Source organism: Cotesia typhae, unplaced genomic scaffold, assembly GCF_013202065.1.
Source record: "Cotesia typhae breed Kobodo isofemale line unplaced genomic scaffold, CoteBio_Ctyphae contig_26, whole genome shotgun sequence".
Classification (NCBI taxonomy): Eukaryota; Metazoa; Arthropoda; class Insecta; order Hymenoptera; family Braconidae; genus Cotesia; species Cotesia typhae.
The window spans coordinates 110001-130240 of NW_027423732.1; the positions used below are offsets into that span (position 1 = coordinate 110001).

Genomic DNA, 20240 nt, shown 5'->3' on the forward strand with positions numbered 1-20240 from the left:
GTGGTGGTAAAATAATCTCATTGTACTTGAGCCACTTTCTGGGGCCGTCTTTACTCTCCTCGTCATCGAGTGAATAATTTTTATTTATTGGTGAGCTGTGAAATGACGCTGATAGTAATTTTGTTTTTAATTTTAAATTAAATTCAATCCTCAGGATTTTTGACAGACAATTTCTTAAATTTTGCATTTTGTTGTACCTAAAAAATTAATTTTTTATAAAAATATCACTCTAAATATAAAATTTTAATTTTTAAATAAAACTTTCATTTTTTTTTAATTAATTAAATTACTAACTTTTTATTTTTTATTATTTATTTACTGCGCAAGTAGTTTTATGGTTAGTTTCTCGGTGAAATAATTATATATATAATATATTCTAAAGATGGCGCGTAAGTCTTGCGCATGCTCAGAGTCACTGCGCAGGCGCGATAATAATCACCGGCTTATTGATTTTTTAATTATATAATTTTGCAACGTGTATTTTGTAAATATAACCATAACCTCACACAATAATAAAAACATAAACACAAAATTATTTTTAAAAATTAAAAAAACCACAATGAGTATTAATAATAATAATAATAATAATAATAATAATAATAATAACAAAGTTGAAGAGCTTATTTTATGGTTTAAAAATCACAATAAAGTAAAAGAGCAACAAACGCATTCTGCAAAAGTCCACAGCGTCGGATGGAGCTGTGATGGAAAGTACTTAGCCTCCGGATCTTTTGATAAATGTATTTGTATTTTTACACTTTCACCGGATAGATTGGTAATTCATTTTTTAAATTAAAATTTTTATGAAGTTGATAATTTTAATAATTTTTGTAACAAATAAATTATGGCAAAAAAAAAAAAAAAAAAAAAAAAATTGACATTTAGAAATTTTAAAAACTGCAAATGCAATTTTTTTTTAATTTATTTGTTGAAAAAAATTAAAAAATTGTCAAGTGACAGCTAACTTTAATGTCATAAAATCTTTGTATTTATTTAGAAAAAAATTAATAATAATAATTTTTTTTTTTTTTTAATTTTATTAATATTATAATTGTAAAAATTAAAAAAAAAAAAAATTAATTTAGACGACATTTATAAATTTTTAGAATTTTTTTTTATTAAAAAAATTAATAATTAATATTTTAGTGTTATAAAAATATTAATTAATTTTTATTTAAAAAAATTTTGAATAAAAATAAAAAAAATTAAAATTAAAATTTTAACTAAATTTATTTTTAAATTAATTAAGAAAAAAAAAATTTTTTTTTTCAGAAACAAGAGACAACTTTTCGAGGCCATGGAGGCAGTGTCGATCAACTGTGTTGGCACGCGACGAATCCGGAGCTTTTATCAACAGCATCCGGAGATAAAACAGTACGAATTTGGGATACACGGATTCAGAAGTGTACAGCAACAATTAATACAAGAGGAGAAAATATAAATATTTCGTGGAGTCCCGACGGCAATACTATAGCCGTGGGTAATAAAGAGGACTTGGTAACTTTTATTGACACCAGGTGTATGAAAATCCGAGCTGAAGAGCAGTTTAACTTTGAAGTTAATGAAATTTCCTGGAACAAAGACTCGGATACGTTTTATTTGACCAACGGACAAGGCTGCGTCCACATCCTGAGCTACCCCGAGTTAGAGCTGCTCCACGTTATCAAGGCTCACCCTGGGACCTGCATCTGCATCGAATTCGACCCTACAGGTCGTTATTTTGCTATTGGATCCGCAGATGCTTTAGTGTCTCTTTGGGACGCTGATGAGCTCTGCTGCTTAAGGACCTTCTCCCGCCTGGATTGGCCTGTCAGGACAATATCTTTTTCGCACGATGGCCAGCTCCTAGCAGCAGCTTCCGAGGACTTGATGATAGATATTGCTGAGATCGAAACTGGGGAAAAGGTCGCAGATATTCCTGTCGAAGCTGCTACTTTTACTGTAGCTTGGCATCCGAAACAGTATTTACTTGCGTATGCTTGCGATGACAAGGATATTTACGACAGAAAACGCGATGCTGGAAGTTTGAAAGTTTATGGCTTTCCTAATGAATAATAATGAATAATAATTTAAAAATGATTTATAAATAAATAAAAAAAAAAAAAAATCTTAAATTATTTTTATTATTTTTTTAGTAATATATATATATATATATAAGGCAATTTTTCAATTTTTTTTTTTTTTTTTTTTTTTTTTTTCCCCAATTAAATCTTGTATTTTTCATTACCAACTTTCGTAACCAATCTTATCGATAAATTTTAACTATTAAAAATCTATTTGAGGATTTAATTGGAATGGCAATTAAATTTCCGAGTGAAAATATATTTCAACAAAATGATCACTGTCGATTAGTCGCCAAAAAATCCCAATTGAAGCTGACAATTTTAAAATAAAAAATTTTTTTTTTTTTTTTTTTTTTTTTTTTTTTTTTTTTTTTTTCAATCCTAAAAATGTATTTAAAATTTCTCCTGATATTATTATCCATAAAAAAAATTAATGGAAGCCTAGATCTATTCAAGATGAGTACGTTCAAGATTTTCGCGGAGGGACTCGCTTACAAGATCGACACCGAGTTCAAATTAACGACGAATGTGTCCTCGGAATTTGAAGCGGGGATCTCGAATTGGAATCAAGCGGATTTTTTTTGGGACATCCAGAAACTCCTGGAGGACACGAAGCTGAGATGTGCGGGTCTCTCCGGACATGTTTCTCAATGGGACGACTTCCATGAGCTTTTGGTGAAGCACATCCCCAAGAGAAAAGGAACTGAGGGAATTTTAAATGATTTGCACACCAAAGCTTACATTTTTTACTCTACAATTGTGTATTTTCTCCAGGAGCTTCCGAGTTTGATGACAAACAGCCAGAATTTAGGATTTTCCCAGTTTTGTGATGGATTTCAATTAATAAAGGACAACAATCTTATTTTTGGGCCGGAAGGAGAGTACAAAAATCACACCAAAGACTTGACCGGGTATTTTGAAGAAATCTTTAAAGTTTGGAAGGTTTGAAAAATTTTTATTCTAAATTTATTTTTAAAATTACGAATTTTAATTAAATTTTTTTAAATAAATATTTTAGGCCCCTGAAAGAAAAAAATTATGCGGTAAAATTCCATCTCCCCGCGTTGGATTGTTCAGATACTTCAAAGTAATTTTATCAATTCACCTCCGGAGATTTTTAATCTCTTATTTCGGCAATGCAGTCTGTACTCGGATTACAGTAAAAAAAGAAACGAAAATCCTCGAGCAGTTCCTCAGCGAATCACAGGCCTACACTGCATTAATGGAAACTGCTCTGAAAAATTTAAACCATTATGTCTTAGATTGTCCGCCGAAAATTGAAGAAAGAGACCAGGAGGCCTTGAAAATCCAACTGGAAGGCCTGATAACGACAAAAATTATCTCCGAGAATAGTCTGAGCAATTCTACGAAGCCTTGTAAATACAATTGTGATCTTCAAAGCATTGGAAGTTCTTTGAAAAAAAACGAATGCTCAAAATTCCTGGAATGTCGGTATATTTCCACTAGATACGATGTTTGTCTATTGGTAATTGTTTTAGATAAAAACTAACCACTTTTAATCTCCTTTATAATCTCCTTGAAATTCTGAAAAAAATGACGTGTCGCACAGCCCAATTAGTACGCAGTTCGATTTTTGATTAATGATCTCTATAAATTATTATTAATAAAAATATTAATGGCGATATTTTTTATATGAATCTCAATTAATTACATAGGGTTGTAGGGGTTCATTTTACTCGGGATTTAAAATTCTAGGTCGCAGTATAAATAATAATTAAAAAAAAAAAAAAAATTCAATATTTTTTTTTTTTTTTATAATGATTGCGTATTGGTAATTATTTTTTATCTATTATTTAATTAAAATTTTTATTATTTTTGGAAATTTAACGACAGCGTAACAATTCAAGAACTTACGAATGGATAAAAGATAACGAGGGAAATATCTACGGCAAGAGTCAATACAGTAGAGCGCACAATGTGTGTCAAGGGACTACTGTGACCTTAAATAGAGAGTACACATGGTACAATGGTTATTTCTGTGATTACTGTGTTTGTACGTGTGTGGGAAAACCTAGATGGTCGAGCAAAGTCATCATTGCGATAAGCTTCCGTGATCAACTATCTGACGTCAAAAATAATTGGTAATTTAATTTTAATTACCGATATATTTTTTTTTTTTTTTTTTTGATTAAAAAAATTTTTTAGGGTCGTAGTTGGAGCAAGATTCGTGAAGAAAGACTTTATGATCCACGTGCAGATCAAAGAAGGGCAACTTTTGCCTTACGGAGGAATTAATTCAACAAGATGGCGGAATCTTGAGGCCTTTGACTACTCTGAAGAAAATGACCGCTTTTATTTAGTCAGTTCCTCCGCAGATTATAAAAACAAGGTAATGATACCCGGCAGAGACTATGGACCTGCTGAAAAGATAAATTTAGACGACCTGGTGGCACCATTAGGGTACTTGATTACCGGAGTGAGGTTCAAGTTTGCTTGGGACTTGCGTAACTGGCCCGTTCTTAGGCGCGGGATCACTCAACTGGAGATCCAAGCAACAAAATTTGATTTTTTAAAAGGAAAACTTTTTGAAAAATCATTCTGGGTTCCCGCAAGTTTAATGCCAAAGTAAGTTTTAAAAAATTTTTCGAGATTTTGAAAATTAATTTTGTCAATTCCAGGGAATATTTGGAGCTGGAGAACCCAGATGACCCTAGCAAGGCTCCCCCCGAGGAGCTCCAGGAAATAACTTCAGGAAAAACAGTCGAGTTTCGAGCTTCAGACTTTGAAAAAGACGCCGGGCAGTCGACAGTTCCCTTTTTTGACGGCAGAAACTTGGAATTTTCACCACCAGCTCCTCTCCAAGGCCTGGGGGTCTTCCACCGCGGACACCAGGGCTTTGGAGGTTATCTCGCCTTTCGTGCGCTCGATCTTAATATGTATACTATTTTTTCTGATTATTAAGATTCTTTTTTAAAAAATTTTATTCAATACAAGCAAAATTTTCAATTTATTTCATTATTTTCTCGATTATTGAGTAAACCAATTATTTCACAAAAAAATTAATGGGGATCACTTTTAATATCTCATGAAATTCCTTAAAAAAATGACCCATCGCACGACAAGATTGGCCGTAGGTCAATTTTTAATTAATTATTATATCTATAGATCATTTGATAAATTATTAATGCGATTTTTTTTATCAAGAATTATTAAGTACTATAGATTGTAGGGATTCATTTTAGTTGGGACTTAGAACTCTAGGTCGCAGAATTACTAATTTTAAAGAATTCAAAACTTTTTTTTTTTTAATCAGTCAAAAAATTTTTTAAAAACAAATTTCTTAGATATTTTTAGTGTCTATCTAATTTTGAGTAAAATGAGTCATCTTATGACTTATTTGATCGTAGGTCAATATTTTCTCAAAATTCTAACAACGACCTTAAAAAAAATTCGAGCAAAAGGACTCGAGACAGCTCAAAAGTACCAAGAATCTTTCTTGTAGAGAATAAAATTAAAGAATGACCTTCTATATCTCCTGTCCTTCACCCAAAATTATTATCCAAACTTTCGAAATATTAAATTATATTTAATCTCAGAATAATCTCTAGCATGCTTCTATTGTAAAAAAAAAAAAAAAAAAAAAAAAATTCCCATTTTATCACACCATACTCTGTTAAGTCGCGCTATTTTTTTTTGATCACTCGAGCACAAAATTACCGTAATAAATAAATAATCAAACAATCTAAAATAATTACTTTTTTTTATCAAATACCATAAAATGTTTTTTATTTATCCTAACTAAAATATTTTATGGTTCATCTTATATAAAAAAAACGCCCGGAAGAAAAATTCATCAGTCGAAACTCGAAATTCACTCAAGTGTTTAAAAAAAAAATGAGAGTCGTATTAGTAAGTGTCACAATTCTGGTGCTGACCTTCTCCTGGAGCAACTGCCTCCTGGAGAAGTTCATCAAGTCCGACGACCTGGACCCTTACATGGCCTTTGTCGACATGGTGGAGGGCAAGTTGAAGGTCAATTGTGTGACGAATTTCGAATGGAGGTTCACCGTCAGGAACACCCTCAAGGACATGACGAAGATCATGGGTGAGTACGATGTGGTAGACAACGGCACGAACGAGTTACCCTTGCGATCAATTATTGATAAGCTGGACTACTACGATATGAAGGCGGGTCAGTTCAACTACGAGCTGAAGCCTCTGATGGACAAAATTAGCAAGTATTGGACTGAAATCGACAAGATCACGAAGATGAATGACTTTGATAGTTATCTGGATTTTGGGTGCGACGACCTGAGCAAGTACTTTCAATGGAGATATAATGACGATGCGGAATTATGCAACGGGGATATCAATAAAGTGTACGCGCAGTTCGTCATGACGATCAAGAATAAAATGAAGGTGAGTCGAAAATTTTTTGGAAAAAATTTAGAAATCTACGCAGGCTGCGGCCTGGGAATTGTCGGCCCGAGTAAAATGAGTATAAACACGTGTATTATTAATTAATAATTACTAGGAAATTAATTGATTAATATTTTATTAATCGATTAATCAAAAATTAACCTGCGGCCAATCGGCTCGTGCGATATGTCTTTTTTTTTTTTTTTTTTTTTTTTTTTTTTTTCTTCTTTGGAATTTTCTCAGGAATTCAAATAACATACTACTCACTTTCCGTTAAAAAAAATTCCCGAGGCTTAATTTTTACTATTTTTTATAGAAATACAAAAGCAAGCTCAAAGTTTGCGACATTAAAGAGACTCTTGAAAATGATTTGATGGCGTTCGTCAAGCAGGGGATGAAGGCACACATCCAGAGGTACATTCTTCTCACTTTATACGAGGTGACAGTTGCCAACCAGTGCAAGGATTGTAAGTATTTAAATAAAAAAAAAATTTACTTGGTACTTAAATTTGATGGAATTTTTCAGCTTGTGTAAATGCAGAATTTGAAGAATTGAAGCTCCAATTCCTGAATAACGTCGAAGCCTACAAAAATTTGATGTTTAAAATGATGGAAGAGTTCGCGGCTTACATAAAAAAGTGCGACATGCCTAAGCCAACTCCCTCTCTATCAGTATCTCCCGTAAATCCTTGCGAAGGAGTAAATCTTCCGGATCAATACGGCAAAAAGCCTCCAGCGCCTCCAACGTCTCCTCCTCAACCTGATTACATTGAATTAGAGCGAGCGTACCAGGTTAAGATAGTCAACGAGAAGGAAATGGATAAAACCGGAAGCTGCTCGCACAATTGCGATCTTTCAAAGGTCAGCATTAAATATGCAGGAGGAGAGTGCCAAGGTTACACCCAGTGTAAATTTATTTCTGAAAAATTGGACGTCTGCGAGGCTAAAGGTAGCCCGAGGAGGTACGATTGGGTCATGGATGCCAATCAAATAATCTATGGTACCCCTTCAGCTTGCGACGGAAAAACCAAGTCATATTCCAGTTTTGTGAATTTCTTGATCGGGATGTTCACTTTTTGTGATTTTTGTGTTTGCACGTGTGTCTCCAAGCCTAAACACGATCAACATACTCTTACGGCTATTAGCTTCAGGGAGCAGACGTCGGATTTTTACAATAACAAGTAGAGTAGTAGTGTTTTATAAATAATTATTATCAAATCATTTGAAATTAATTTAATTTTTTTTTTTTTTTTTTTTTTTTTTTTTTTTTTTTTTTTTTTTTTCCAGAGTCGTCGTAGGCCTGAGATTTGTCAAAAAAGACTTCATGTTGCACATTCAAATTGCGGAGGCGCGTCTTATGCCCGAGGGCCAACTCGACCCATCAACCTTCACCTGGAAAGCTTTGGAGAACTTTGAGTTCAAAGAACAGGAGCAAAAGTTTTACATAAAATCAAGCTCCGGAAGTATGAAGGCGCTGTCCCTCGGTAAGGATTGGGGCCAGGCTTCGTCGATCAACCTGGACGACGTGATGGCTCCTCAGGATTACATAGTCACTGGAGTGAGGTTCCGCTACACAAGAGACAACCTAGATTGTCCAGTGATCGACCAGTCAAGTTCACTGGAACTCCAGCTCCAGGTTAGACGCCTGAACTTTGCCGACGGGTACGTGTTCAAGTTTTACAAGCCCCAGTGGATCTCTGCTGGAAACAAGGAGCGCGACGAGCTGGTGCTTTACGAACCGGACAACCCACGTAAGGCTACGATAAACAGCGAATTGTCTGCTAGCAATCAGTTCGTCAGGTTCCAGGCTTCGGACTTTCGTAAAGACGCCGGGCAGTCCACTGTTCCGTTCTTTGACGGATTTGATGTTCTTGGAACACCTTTGGTTCCACTTAAAGGTGCCGGGTTGTTCCATCGAGGTCTCAAGGGCTTTGGAGGGTTCATTAGTCTAAAGATATATGATCTCAACTCCAAGGTTTATTCTGTAGCCAATGTTCTGAAGACAGCTCCTCCAGCTCCTCCATCTCCTCTATCTGGAGTTATTAACCATAGTATTAACCATAATAATGATCGTCCCTTCCTTAAATTTCTAGAAAATGCCATCAGAACGCCCTTTAAAATTATGCATAATTTTATGAAAAATACAAATTAGAAATTTCTAATTTATAAATTATTGTGAATAAATTATTTTTATTTTTAAAAGTCTAAATATTTCTTTAAAAATTATTTTTTGGTGATTAATGAACCAACCATTGATTTTAAAGATAAACTAATAGGCCACTTTGGATCTCCTTGAAATTCCGGGAAAAAAAAAAAAAAAAAAAAAAAAAAAAAAAAAAAAGACAATTTTTGTAACCGTTAATTATTATTTAACAAAATTTTATCAATAATTCGACCTACTACGTTTTATTCGTAATTAACGAGCATTAATCACCTGTAATCAAAGACAAAAAACCCAAAGTCATTAACAGCTTTAGTGTTAATTGGAAATTAATGACAAAGTTGGCCTAGTATTTTTTTTATTTAATCACGCTTCTATTTAACAACCACCAGCAATTTAGTTTTGAAACAATTTCTTGGTTTTTTTTTTTTTTTTTTTTTATTTTTAAGAATTTACCATGAAGATTTTTAATTTATTATTTTTTTCGTGATATTCATCTCGGAAAATCACGCAAAAGTGAATAACGCTGAACTGTACGATAATTTTATGTACGAGACAGAAGTGCTGGCAAAAGGCGCGTGCGATTTAAGTGATTTCTCGTTGAGCTATTACGACAGAAAAAATAAGCTGAAACAAATTTTCGAGGAGTTTAACACTTTTATGGCGCAAAAAGCTTTGATCGAAGACAGTCCGTACAAATTTCCTGGAGAGGATCTCCTCCGTATGATAAACTTTGAACCGCTCGCCGACAAGAAGACGAATATTATTATTAAAATGATGGATGAAAAGAATAAAATCAACTACTACTGGACAATCCTGAACAAGAACACAGTCCAGAAGATTGCTCCCGGAACCTTGACGAGAATCGGTTGCGACTCTAAAAAAATCTTCGACTGGGAAGCCAATGTCAATTCAGAGTTTACTTTTAACGTTAACAAAATTTATAAAGAATTTACGATTACTGTTGGCGAGCTCATGCAGGTAAGAAAAATTTTTTTAGAAAAATTAAAAAATTTACACAGGCTACGGCCTGGAAATTGTCAGCCCGAATAAAATGACTACAAACACGTGTATGATTAATTAATAATTACTAGGAAATTAATTGATTAATATTTTATTAATCGATTAATCAAAAATTGACCTACGACTAATCAAGTCGTGTGATACGTCATTTTTTAGGAAATTTTGTCAGGATTTCAAATAACATACTCACTTTGTTCTAAAAAATTTTGTGGACCCAAAAATTGGCCTTTTAATAAAATAAAAAAAATTTTTCAGGACTATCAAAACGAAATGGAACTTTGCGATAAAATTCCGATCATCAAAACCACTCTCATAGATTTTACAACCCAATTAATGAAATCTCACTTTCAGCGGTACGTCATTGATGTTTTTAATGCACGAGTTTACACTTTCTGCCATAGACGTAAGTTTATATTAATTTTTTTCGGTGTTTTTTGAAAATATTAAATTATTCTTTTTTTTTTGTTTTTTTTTTATCAGAATGTATTACCTTTGAATTGAGAGCGATTAACCAAAGATTCATTAGAAATCTTGATAGTTTGGAAGAGTTGGTCGCACTGATGATCTCTAACTGGTACGAATTCCAAGAGAAATGTCTGCTTAAATCCACAACAACAACAACAACAACAACAACAACAACAACAACAACATCTACTACAGTGGCACCGACTATGATAACTTCCATCACAACGACTTCTGCGCCAATTATAATTCCTCCTTACCATCGATTTCGGCCTCACCCAAGCAACGACGATAATTGCTGGGGTACCTTTGACTGGTTTAAACACAACAGCTACTTTAATTAATTTTTTTATTAATTACATAAATTGCAAAATAAAAAATCCACACAGACTAAGACCTGGGAGTCGTCAGCCCAAGTAAAACAAGTATAAAAACACTTATATATTTGAATAAAAATTAATAGTAAATTAATTGATTAATATTTCATTAACCGATCTATAGATCATTAATCAAAAATCGACCTGCAACAAATCACCTAGTGCGATACGTCATTTTTTTGAAAATTTCTTTAAAAATCCAAAAATTCCACTTACTTTTCCCAAAAAAAATCCCACTTTAAACTTTCCTCCGTTGTAATTTCACCCAAATTCCTCCTTTAGGGACTAAATTAAGACTTTTTTTATCAAAAATAATTTCCTTAGTAGATTTCTCACTCGGAAGGATCCGAAATTTCTTTACCAACTTAGCGAGCATCAGTTTGATCTCCATAATAGCAAACCTTTCCCCAATGCACTTTCTGGGTCCAATCCCAAAGGGCATGTAGGCACAAGGATTCACATTTCCCTTGTTGTGATCCGAGAATCTCTCAGGATCAAAAGTCTCCGGGTCAGAAAAGTATTGGCTGTCCCTCTGCATGGCAAAAGCCGGAGCCCAGAGGACAGTGCCCTCTTCAACCTCAACCTGGTAAGACCTTCCCGGTGGGGGTGGAAGCTTGAATCTTTTGGAGCAGACGCGATCCAGGATCACAACTGGAGGGAAGAACCTCAGGGTCTCCAGGATAACCATCTCCAGGAACTTGAGCTTCCCCAGGTCTTCATGCTCAACTTCCTCGAGGAACTCGACCTCCTGGTGCAGTTTCTCCTGGACGTCTTGATGGAAAGCCAGCTGGTGGACGACGAAGCTCATCAGGGTGGAAGTGGTGTCGAACCCAGCGAGAAAGAAAATGAACGCCTGGGCAACGATATCGTTGGTCTCAATTTTGTCGCCCCTAGCCTGCATCAGCAGGTGGATCATGTCCGGCCTGACGATCTTCTCCAGGTCCCGACGCTTGACTTCCTCGCGGATCAACTCGACGAAGAACCTGTTGGTGTCCTTGCTGAGGTAAGACTGCCCCAGGAGTCGCATCATCCTCGGGAACATCATCCCCATCATGAACTTGAAGAACCTGGAGGCTCCAGTGAGGTTAGTCGCGTCTTTGCCCCGGAGGTAAAACTCGTTGGTCCTGTCCTTCAGTGAGTCAACGGACAGCCCGAAAGCCGAAGTAGCTATCACGTCGTTTGCGTACCTGGTAAACAGATCTTTTGCGTCCAGGAGCTCGCACTCCTGGGGATGGTCTTCCAAATGCTTGATCACGTTCCTCGAGACTTCTGCCATTAGCGTAAATAGAAACTTGATCTTCGTCGCAGTAAACGACGGCGTTAACGCAGCTCTTACCTGGCGCCATCTGTCGCCCCGGAGGGAAAACACGTTTTTACCTAGAATCGGGTCGAATTCTTCTGTGATGAAGCTCAGGTGGTCCGGGTTGTTGTCAAAGTTCTTTATGAAGATCTCCTTGATCAGCTCCGGAGAGTTGATCAGCAGAACTGGCGTGTTGAATCTCATTAACCCGACATAGGGAATTTCCGAGTGCTTGAGGTAAATTTTACGAGAAAATTCCGCGGGAGACTGCGACCTGGTGAAGAATGACGTCATGTTGCCCATCAGAGGAATTGGCCGGAGGTGGGGAACCTTCCTTAATGACCAGTAGGTCATCTGACGGACGATAAAATATGTCAATAAAACGGCTAAAACCGTTAGGAGAATTGTTACCACCTCCATTGCCTGAAATTTAAAAATTTTTTTAATTTTTGCCAAATCAACTATAAATTTATTTTAAATAAAAAAAAATTTTTTATTTTTAAAATTTACTTACAGAAAATACGCTGCTGTGTAGATTAAAGTAGAGTGTTTTGTAGACTGACCTTATAGTTGCTTATTGCGTTCAATCACTAGTTACGTAAGAATTATCATTTGATCAACGGAGTGGGAAGTGCATGCATTACTTGAGGGAAATAAATATGTTCTATTCGGAGTCTATGTGGACGTTGGACTATTAACAGATTTATAAAGAAGTAAGTTTTTTTTTATCTTGTTAACTACTGCTTCATTTAAAATCAAGATTGTAGATAAAATATCGATCTTTTAAAAAAAAAAAAAAAAAAAAAAAAAAAAAAAGTTTGGAATAAAAATTGTAGAGAATTAAATTTTATCTAAAAAAAAAAAAAATGTCTCCTGTGATTTTTCAAAATTTTTGATATTTTTTTTTGAAATTTTGGAAATAAATTTCAAGATTAAAAATTATAATTTTTAAATAATTCTTTCAGGCCAGACGATGCTTTCAATCCAGTCGATATAAGAGTAGACAGAAGTGTAAACAGCAGCATTGGGACCACCGCAGCTCTGACCAAAGGAGGTGACTCCAATGACAGTGTCTCCAGAGGAAGATAACAGAAGAAGAGGACCTCCGCTGTCTCCCTGACAGGCATCAGCTCGGCGAGTAGTGTTCGGGTCCTTGGCACAGATCATCCTTTCGTCCAAGCCGTAGGGGAGCTGTCTGAATCCTTGATAAACCGAGGAACAATTTTCTCTTGGTTCGAATCTTTAGAATTAAAAAAAAAATTAATTTATTATTATTATTATTATTATTATTATTATTATTATTATTATTATTATTATTATTATTATTAACTTACTGAAGACTGGGAGTCTTGAGAAGCTTGGAAGACTGATCAGTGTCAATGTCGGTAACTCCCCAGCCGATTACCACGAGATAGGTCCCGACGACCTGAAAGTCGATATCATTGATAGACTTTGTCTGCAAACAAATTGGCTTCACGGTCTTGGACCAGTTTATGTGCTCAAACAACTTCAGCAGGGCAATGTCGTTGTATACTGTGCTTCGTTTGTACTTAGGATGAGCAATTATTTCTTTTATGGGGATCGTCTGCTCGTCCTTGGACTCTAGGTCTACGGAGCCAACTCTGACCTGGAAAAATTTATCCAAGTATCTGTTTTATTTTTTTATTCGCGAATTTTTCAAGTCCACTTACCAAAACAGGAGGATTCTCATCAAAATTAGTAACACAGTGCGCCGCAGTGAGAACAAATCGCGGCGCAATAATAGTACCCCCGCATAAATAGGAAATTTTCCTAATTTTCCTTCCGCTATCATCGCTGAAGACTTCGCTTGGCGTTTTATCGACATATCCTATGGCTGCCATGTAGGGAAATTCTTCCGAAGCAGCTTCGATTCCCGCCAAAATGTGCCAGGTTAGTCTTTCAATTCCCGAAAGAATTTCATTTTCATAATCGTGACATGCTAAAAAAAAAAAAAAAAATTATTATTATTAATAATTTTTTTTTTTTTTTTTTTTTTTTTTTTTTTTTATGATTTGATAAAATGCAAAACTAGGTCAGGATATCAATTTATAAAATGTCGTATCAATTTACGTGGGTGGATATAAATAAAAGTTATTATTATTATTATTATTATTATTATTATTATTATTATTATTATTATTATCATCATCATAATCATTATTGTTATGATTATTGAATTAAATAAATTTTTAAGTGTCTAGTGTAAAAGGAAATGAAATTTCCTTTAATTTGAGTACCATGATGTATTTTTATTATATGACGCACATGTGTGTCATGTGTGTCATGTGTGTCGGAGCACACACGATAAAAAAATCGACATGGTACTCAAATTAAAGGTAGTTCAATGCACTTCAAGAAAATGACTATTAAAAATTCGAAAAATAAAAATTAAAAAAGTAAATAATTAAATTTCGAAAAGTAACCTTGGAAGTTTTGTAATGTAACGAGTGATTGTTTATATTTAAGATGTTGGTGAGTAATATATCGGGATTTTTACGTACCTATGTCAGCCGGACGTATGTTTATTTTTTCTTGGACCGGAGCTGGACAGCAAACAACTTCAATTAATCCATCGAAGCCGCAGCGGCTTGATAGCGCGGTCCGTCTTCCTTTCCTTGCGTCATCAAGTTTTGGAGGGCATTCGGGCAGCTTGGTACAGACTCCAGGGTTGCCGTTTTCTAATAGGCATTCACTTCCTTCTGGCGGATAATTATTATTATTATAATAAATAAATCATAACAATAATGATGGAGAAAGAATTATTTTGACGGAGGATTATATAAATGGCTATAACTCCTAAAATATTGAGTTTAGGGAAAAATTGTAGCTTAGGAAATTTCCTAAGAAAAATGTTTTTATACTATGGGTCTATCTTTGATATTTTAAGAGATATCGTTACATAAGCAGTGACTAGATAGTGAAATTCAAAAAATTTTTTTTTTTTCAATTTTAATTCATGATAAAAAAAAAAATTACTCAAATTATCAAGAAAGAAAAAATGAACAGACTGAAGGTCAAGCCCAATTATCGGATAGTTTAAAAATAATGGCAACAATTACCCAATCACACCATAATAAAAAAAAAAAAAAATTATCTTTGTAATAAAAATTACCTTCGAGTTGAGTAAAACCCGGCACAAATAATCCAAAAAAAATAAAAATTAAAAATTTCATTGTAATTTACAATAGAGTATCACAAAATTTGATTATTAAAATACCGGAAACAATATTTATTTATTATTCGTCTGACTCGTTTGACGGCTGATGCCCGACTGAATTTATATTATTCGATACCTACCATCGACACTATCTCTAATTCTACATGATTTATTGTTACCATAATTATAAGCGTTAAAAAGAATTTTTTTTTCTACTCTTATTATTTATATCTCTTAAAATATTAAAGATAGACTTTTATAGTATAAAAACGTTTTAAATAGGAAATATTTTAAGCTAAAATTTCGGTTTTTTATGATATTTTTTTTTTTTTTTTTTTTTTTTTGTAAAACGAATATTTCAGGAGTTACAACAATTGTCACGAAAAAATAATTCCAATTTTAATTAAAAATTTCTCAATTAATTTTTTCAAACATTTTTGACGCCGGGTTGTATTGAAATGTCACCTGTTTGCCGTTGTGATTATAATCCTGTGTTTTTTTCCAAATCGTATAGCCGCTAGCAATAAAGAGCTCCTCCTCTTCCTCAATAATAACAACACTAAATTCTCCATCACTTTTAACACCAATCGTCTTCCCCCCAAATTCAAATTTGATGCAATTTTCCGCCTCGTCGTAAGTAATCTCCTTAGGCTTGACGTTTTTATTCTTGACGTATTTCGAGAATATCGTAGTCTCTTTGTTTGTCTTTTTCAATGAAAAACGCTCCGCCGGTCAGTTCCCAAGCCCTCGAAATAAAACTTGGTTTTTAACCGGGCATCAATATCCTGATCCTTCCCCACCTGGAATCTCAAGAGTTCAGTGCAGTGATGTAAGACGTCGTGCCGTATGACAAGTCCATTGTTAGTGCAGACGCCGGCACTCGGTGATTGACGTATCAAGTCCCCAGAAAGGAAAAGTGTACATCTGCATCCAGTAGAGAACGTTACCTTCGCCCTCAACCGTAAAATGCCCAACATACGACTTCTTAACCTGTACAAAGCGTCTTTTGAAGCCTGTCAGATCATTCTGACATCTTAAGAATTGAATGATCAGTTCCGACGAGGGAAATGACACCAGGCTGTTTCTTCAGCTGTTGAAACGTAATATTTTTCTTGTAGCCATCGAACACAAGCCCCTTCATAAAAAGTTTCCTCATCTGGATCCAGCCTAAGGAAAATTCATAAGTCTTATCGCCGCTTTCGAACGCCGCAAGATCGTTGGGCTGGACGCGGACCGAAAAGAGAAAGTCAGGTGACTTGAAAACACCTAGCTAGGCCAATCACCGGAAAGATTTGAAAGCTCAATTCCTGTTTTTGTTACGTCGAGAGAGACGTTAACCTCCGGCGTTATCTGGAGGATTCTCTTGTGGCAGATGGCCTTGACCTTGTCGTCGGACCCGAGGATCTCGTACATCGCTAACATGCGCGTCAGCAGGACTGCGACGTCGTACCAGTTCGGATTAAAAGGAGACTTGTTGCCGTCAAAAGGGATCGTATCTAATTGGGCGTCTATGTTTTTAATCAGATCCTCCACGATAGGTCGTGGTAGCTCAGCCGCATTTTTTTTTTTTTTTTTGGTGGACAGAAGCGCGATTCCCCAGGGCACGAATTTGCTAAGTTGAGAAGCACAATTTTTTAAGGTCACAATTATTTCTCTCCGCTTTTAATTTGAGGCAAGAGTCCGCCCAATCTTTATGACTTTGAAGAATGGGATGCTTCTTCAAAGATGTTGCAAAGCGTGACAACATTGGATTTTCAGGTTTTCTTTCTTCTTCTTCGTTAATTTTTTCTGTTTCATATTCTTCTTCTTCTTCTTCTTCTTCTTCTTCTTCTTCTTCTTCTTCTTATTCTTATTCTTTTTTTTCTTCTTTACGTTTAGTTTGCTGATCTTCTTTTTGTTCTAGATCTTTTGATTTATCTATACGATCAGTAAGAAGCTTATCTAGATCATAAGATTCCTCCGAGGACCTCACATAATAATATACAACGCCGCCGATTATGATCAGCACTAAGGTTAATTAATGCTAAGTACCCATATTTCATTGTAATGTTGTTTTTCATATTTCATTGCATCGATTTTCTTCTTCTATAATAAAGCAAAATTATTATTATTATTATTATTATTATTATTATTATTATTATTATTATTATTATTTTTTTTTTTTTTTTTTTTTTTGAAGATTGTAAATTTCAGAATAGTCCTTAGTATGGCAAAAACAACTGTAACTCGTTAAATATTGAAGATAGACTCAAAAGTCAACATTTTTTTGTAGAAAATTTTCTAAGCTACAATTTTGGTTGCCTATAAATTTTTCTAAAACCAACATTTTAGGAGTTACAACCATTTCACAAAAAAAAAAAAAAAAAAAAAAAAATAAATAAATAAATAAATAAATGATTCCAAATCGATCAATTAAAAATTTTTTGTTTTCAATTATAAACCCTTCTTCGGTCAAATCCAAGCCCAAAGAATAAAAATTGGTCTTCAACCGGTTGCCAATATCCTGATCCTCCATATGAATCCTCAAGGATCTTTCGGAGTATTTTTTTTAACTAATTAAATTTAATTTTAAACATGATGATGATATTCTTCTAATTCTATTATTTCTTCTATACTTTTTTCTTCTTCTGTATGTTTGTCTTCCCGAACTGTTTCCTTTTCATGTTGTTTTTGTTTTTGTTCTGGTAGTTTATTTTCTTTTTTTTTTATATCTTCTGATTTATCTGTGGGATTAGAAAGAATCTTATTTAGATCATAAGTAGTTTCCTCTGAGGAATCCGCAAAATAATATATAAAGCCGCCGATTATGAGCAGCAGTGGGATTAATACCAAGTACAAATAATTCATTATAATTTTTCAATGTAAGTTTATCAATTTTTTTGCTCTATAATAAAGAGAAATTATTTTAATTTTTTTACAGAATAAGATTTTAAATTTTAAAATAATCTTTTTTCTATAAAAAAAAAAATTTTTTTTTTTTTGCTTATTATAGATACATAAATTCCTAAAATGTTATCAACACTGCTAGTTATTATTCTTCCGCTACTAATACTCGCAGCAATCTATTATTACTACCAACTTTTTGAAATTCCCTCGCCGGAGGACGATGATTCGGCGCTCGACGATCCAAACTTAAGAACAAAATTCAACCGAGCACCTACGTCGGCTATCAAGGACCTTCCAAAGTCCAAATCGATACCCAAATCAATGGATTCGAGGACAAGAATCCTTTTTAATGCCTACACACTAAAATTCGAGTTGCCGCAGGAGGATAAGAAGCTCTCGGTAGCGTACATCGTAAAACCAGAAGAGGAGTTCAATAAAAATTTCGTAACCGGAGGAGTTCCAAAGATAGAAGCGATTGCGACGTACGGAATCAATCTGATGTCTAGTTACGTTAAGGAAGGAAACGCTGAGTACCGGAAGATCACGGAGGATCTGATAAAGCGCTTAGACGTCGCACTAAAGGACGACACGCTTATCGCCAAGCAGCACTGGTATAATGTCGCAGTTCTTCTGACGCGTCTGTTAGCAATATACGAGTTCTTGGGAACCGAAGAAACGATCAAGAACATTTGCCACCAGCGGATCCTCAAGATAACGCCCAAGTTCAACATCTCTCTCGGCACAACGCGAAAAGGGGTGGAGCTTGTGTGGGTCGCGGTTCCTTGGATCGTGACGAACTACCTCTACAACAACCTGAGTGGTCTCCATGAGACTCCAGACGAGTTCCGTGACCTAAAAAAGTTCATGAATGGCGTCGATGTGGTACGTCGCGGAGAAACCGGGGACGGACTTTATCAAGAGTGTTCATTTATTTACAAACAAGTAGCGACGTACTGGCCGCTGGTGGAGACCGGGGAGTTTTACTTCGGAATTTTCCGGACCCGAGAGCTCGACGTAGGCCTGGAAAACGTCATCAAGGGAATATTGAACCAAGTCTTGCACCCAAATATGGACTTTGTACCCTTGGGGCTCTTCGGACGCGCGCCCAAAGTCACCTGCGACGAAACTCTCGCCCGGCAGTGGCCCAATTACACTCGGGAGGCGGAGCTTAAGATTCGGATCTGGCCAATCAGTGGGCTCGGCGTGTTCAAGTCTGAGCGGTTCGCGTTCTGGCTCCGCGTTCAGCGGAACAATATCGCCGCGTACGAAAGTGACCTTGAGAATTTTGAATACGCACCAGGATGGATCCAGATGCGGAAACTGTACCAGGTGGCGCGCAAGGATAAGTACAAGACAACTCTGACCCGAAAGGAGCTTAGCGATCAGCCTGGTGTAATTTATTACGCAGACGATAAAGATGACGACTTTGAACGATTTAAGCCTGCTAAGGGAGATTTTATTAAGACACACTTTTCGACGGTTCTTGAGTCACACATCGGGCACTTGGGCAACGCACGCGTGCTCTACTGGTGGAACAAGTACAAGTTCGATTTTTACGGAAGAGACACGGTGATAGACGAACGCGGCGTCTGCACGGATAACGGGTTGGTTGTACGTTTGGAGGTTAGTAATCAATCTGGAAGAACTCTGAGGGTCAGGACGAAGGACGAAAATTCCGGCGATATGATTTTTAAGTGTAATGTTGGCGGTGTAGAAAATTACGACGGTATCGTAACTGTTAATGATAAAGCAGTGACAGTTATCGACTGGCGGCAAGTATATGATAATAAGGATAAGGATAAAGAAGTTATTATCAACGCAGATGGTAATTTAGCTTTCGAAATTGGCAGTGATCAATATTCAATGTATAAAAATAATCAGGATCATTTTATAATTAACGATAAAGATGAAGCCATAGTATATTATTCTTCGAATATGAATCTAGAATCTTCCGTGTATAATCACAAGGGTATAACGTACCGTTTCGAATTAGATGTTGAAACATATACGTACAAACGAATAATAGAGATTTGAAATTATTGATTTTTTTGTGAAAATTTTTGGTAGAAAAAATTTTGGCTGTAAGTGAAAAAGTGTAAGAGACCAAAATTGTAGCTTGGAAAATTTCCTTACAAAAATGTTTTTATACTACCAGCCTATTTTTAATATTTTTAATATTTTAAGAGTTATAGAAGCTTAAAAAATGCTCAAGTAAATCAAAGTAAAAAATCACAATCATCGAACTTTGTAATTATCTAAAATTCCAATTAAATTATCATTTATAATTAATCCACCGCCAAAAACTCGGCTTTAGATAAAATTCTAGCAAATGATTATCATAAAAAAAAAAAAATCCTCGTAGCCTGTAGCGACTTGAATAGCTCGATTGTTGTTGCGTGATTTTTTCCTT

At 35.1% G+C, this 20240-nt stretch overlaps 8 protein-coding genes across 9 annotated transcripts in view; 5 read left to right on the forward strand and 3 right to left on the reverse strand.

Moving 5' to 3' along the window:
* The window catches only part of Mrpl22 (mitochondrial ribosomal protein L22), a 1231-nt gene extending 803 nt beyond the window's left edge, over positions 1-428 (reverse strand). Inside the window, exons 1-2 of the mRNA XM_074240129.1 lie at positions 295-428; positions 1-197 (exon numbers count right to left, since the gene is read on the reverse strand). The exon at positions 1-197 is cut by the window's left edge and continues 29 nt beyond it. Of these exons, the coding sequence (XP_074096230.1) occupies positions 1-187 (187 nt within the window). The 5' untranslated portion in view covers positions 188-197; positions 295-428. The remainder of the gene's footprint in view (positions 198-294) is intronic.
* A 79-nt stretch (positions 429-507) lies between these two features.
* Tex (THO complex 3 homolog tex) lies at positions 508-2433 on the forward strand. The gene is made up of 2 exons (XM_074240107.1): positions 508-775; positions 1273-2433. The coding sequence occupies exons 1-2, from the start codon at positions 560-562 to the stop codon at positions 2053-2055; spliced, it is 999 nt and encodes a 332-aa protein (XP_074096208.1). The 5' UTR covers positions 508-559; the 3' UTR covers positions 2056-2433.
* Positions 2434-2450: 17 nt separating this feature from the next.
* LOC141525541 (uncharacterized) lies at positions 2451-4986 on the forward strand. Its single transcript, XM_074240083.1, has 5 exons — positions 2451-3005; positions 3082-3549; positions 3918-4165; positions 4230-4649; positions 4703-4986. Exons 1-5 carry the CDS (start codon positions 2451-2453, stop codon positions 4983-4985), a joined length of 1974 nt encoding a protein of 657 aa, XP_074096184.1. The 3' UTR covers position 4986.
* Positions 4987-5911: 925 nt separating this feature from the next.
* On the forward strand, positions 5912-8730 carry LOC141525538 (uncharacterized). Its single transcript, XM_074240079.1, has 4 exons — positions 5912-6443; positions 6760-6910; positions 6970-7624; positions 7731-8730. Exons 1-4 carry the CDS (start codon positions 5919-5921, stop codon positions 8593-8595), a joined length of 2196 nt encoding a protein of 731 aa, XP_074096180.1. The 5' UTR covers positions 5912-5918; the 3' UTR covers positions 8596-8730.
* Positions 8731-8789: 59 nt separating this feature from the next.
* Positions 8790-10433, forward strand: LOC141525565 (uncharacterized). Its single transcript, XM_074240115.1, has 3 exons — positions 8790-9585; positions 9883-10030; positions 10108-10433. The coding sequence occupies exons 1-3, from the start codon at positions 9151-9153 to the stop codon at positions 10431-10433; spliced, it is 909 nt and encodes a 302-aa protein (XP_074096216.1). The 5' UTR covers positions 8790-9150.
* Positions 10422-12420, reverse strand: LOC141525552 (cytochrome P450 9e2-like). Its single transcript, XM_074240097.1, has 2 exons — positions 12281-12420; positions 10422-12189 (listed from the first exon to the last, which is right to left on the reverse strand). Exon 2 carries the CDS (start codon positions 12184-12186, stop codon positions 10705-10707), a length of 1482 nt encoding a protein of 493 aa, XP_074096198.1. The 5' UTR covers positions 12187-12189; positions 12281-12420; the 3' UTR covers positions 10422-10704.
* Positions 12421-12640: 220 nt separating this feature from the next.
* Positions 12641-15247, reverse strand: LOC141525556 (serine protease persephone). Of its 2 annotated transcripts, none has more exons than XM_074240104.1 (5): positions 14900-15247; positions 14289-14483; positions 13458-13726; positions 13101-13393; positions 12641-13006 (listed from the first exon to the last, which is right to left on the reverse strand). In XM_074240104.1, the coding sequence occupies exons 1-5, from the start codon at positions 14958-14960 to the stop codon at positions 12715-12717; spliced, it is 1110 nt and encodes a 369-aa protein (XP_074096205.1). In that variant the 5' UTR covers positions 14961-15247; the 3' UTR covers positions 12641-12714. The 2 variants fall into 2 exon arrangements, with proteins under 2 accessions (XP_074096205.1, XP_074096204.1); XM_074240103.1 differs by having other exon boundaries at positions 14289-14486; positions 14900-15244.
* A 2682-nt stretch (positions 15248-17929) lies between these two features.
* LOC141525542 (uncharacterized) lies at positions 17930-20179 on the forward strand. The gene has a single exon (XM_074240084.1). The coding sequence runs from the start codon at positions 17954-17956 to the stop codon at positions 19862-19864; it is 1911 nt and encodes a 636-aa protein (XP_074096185.1). The 5' UTR covers positions 17930-17953; the 3' UTR covers positions 19865-20179.
* Positions 20180-20240: the final 61 nt, after the last annotated feature.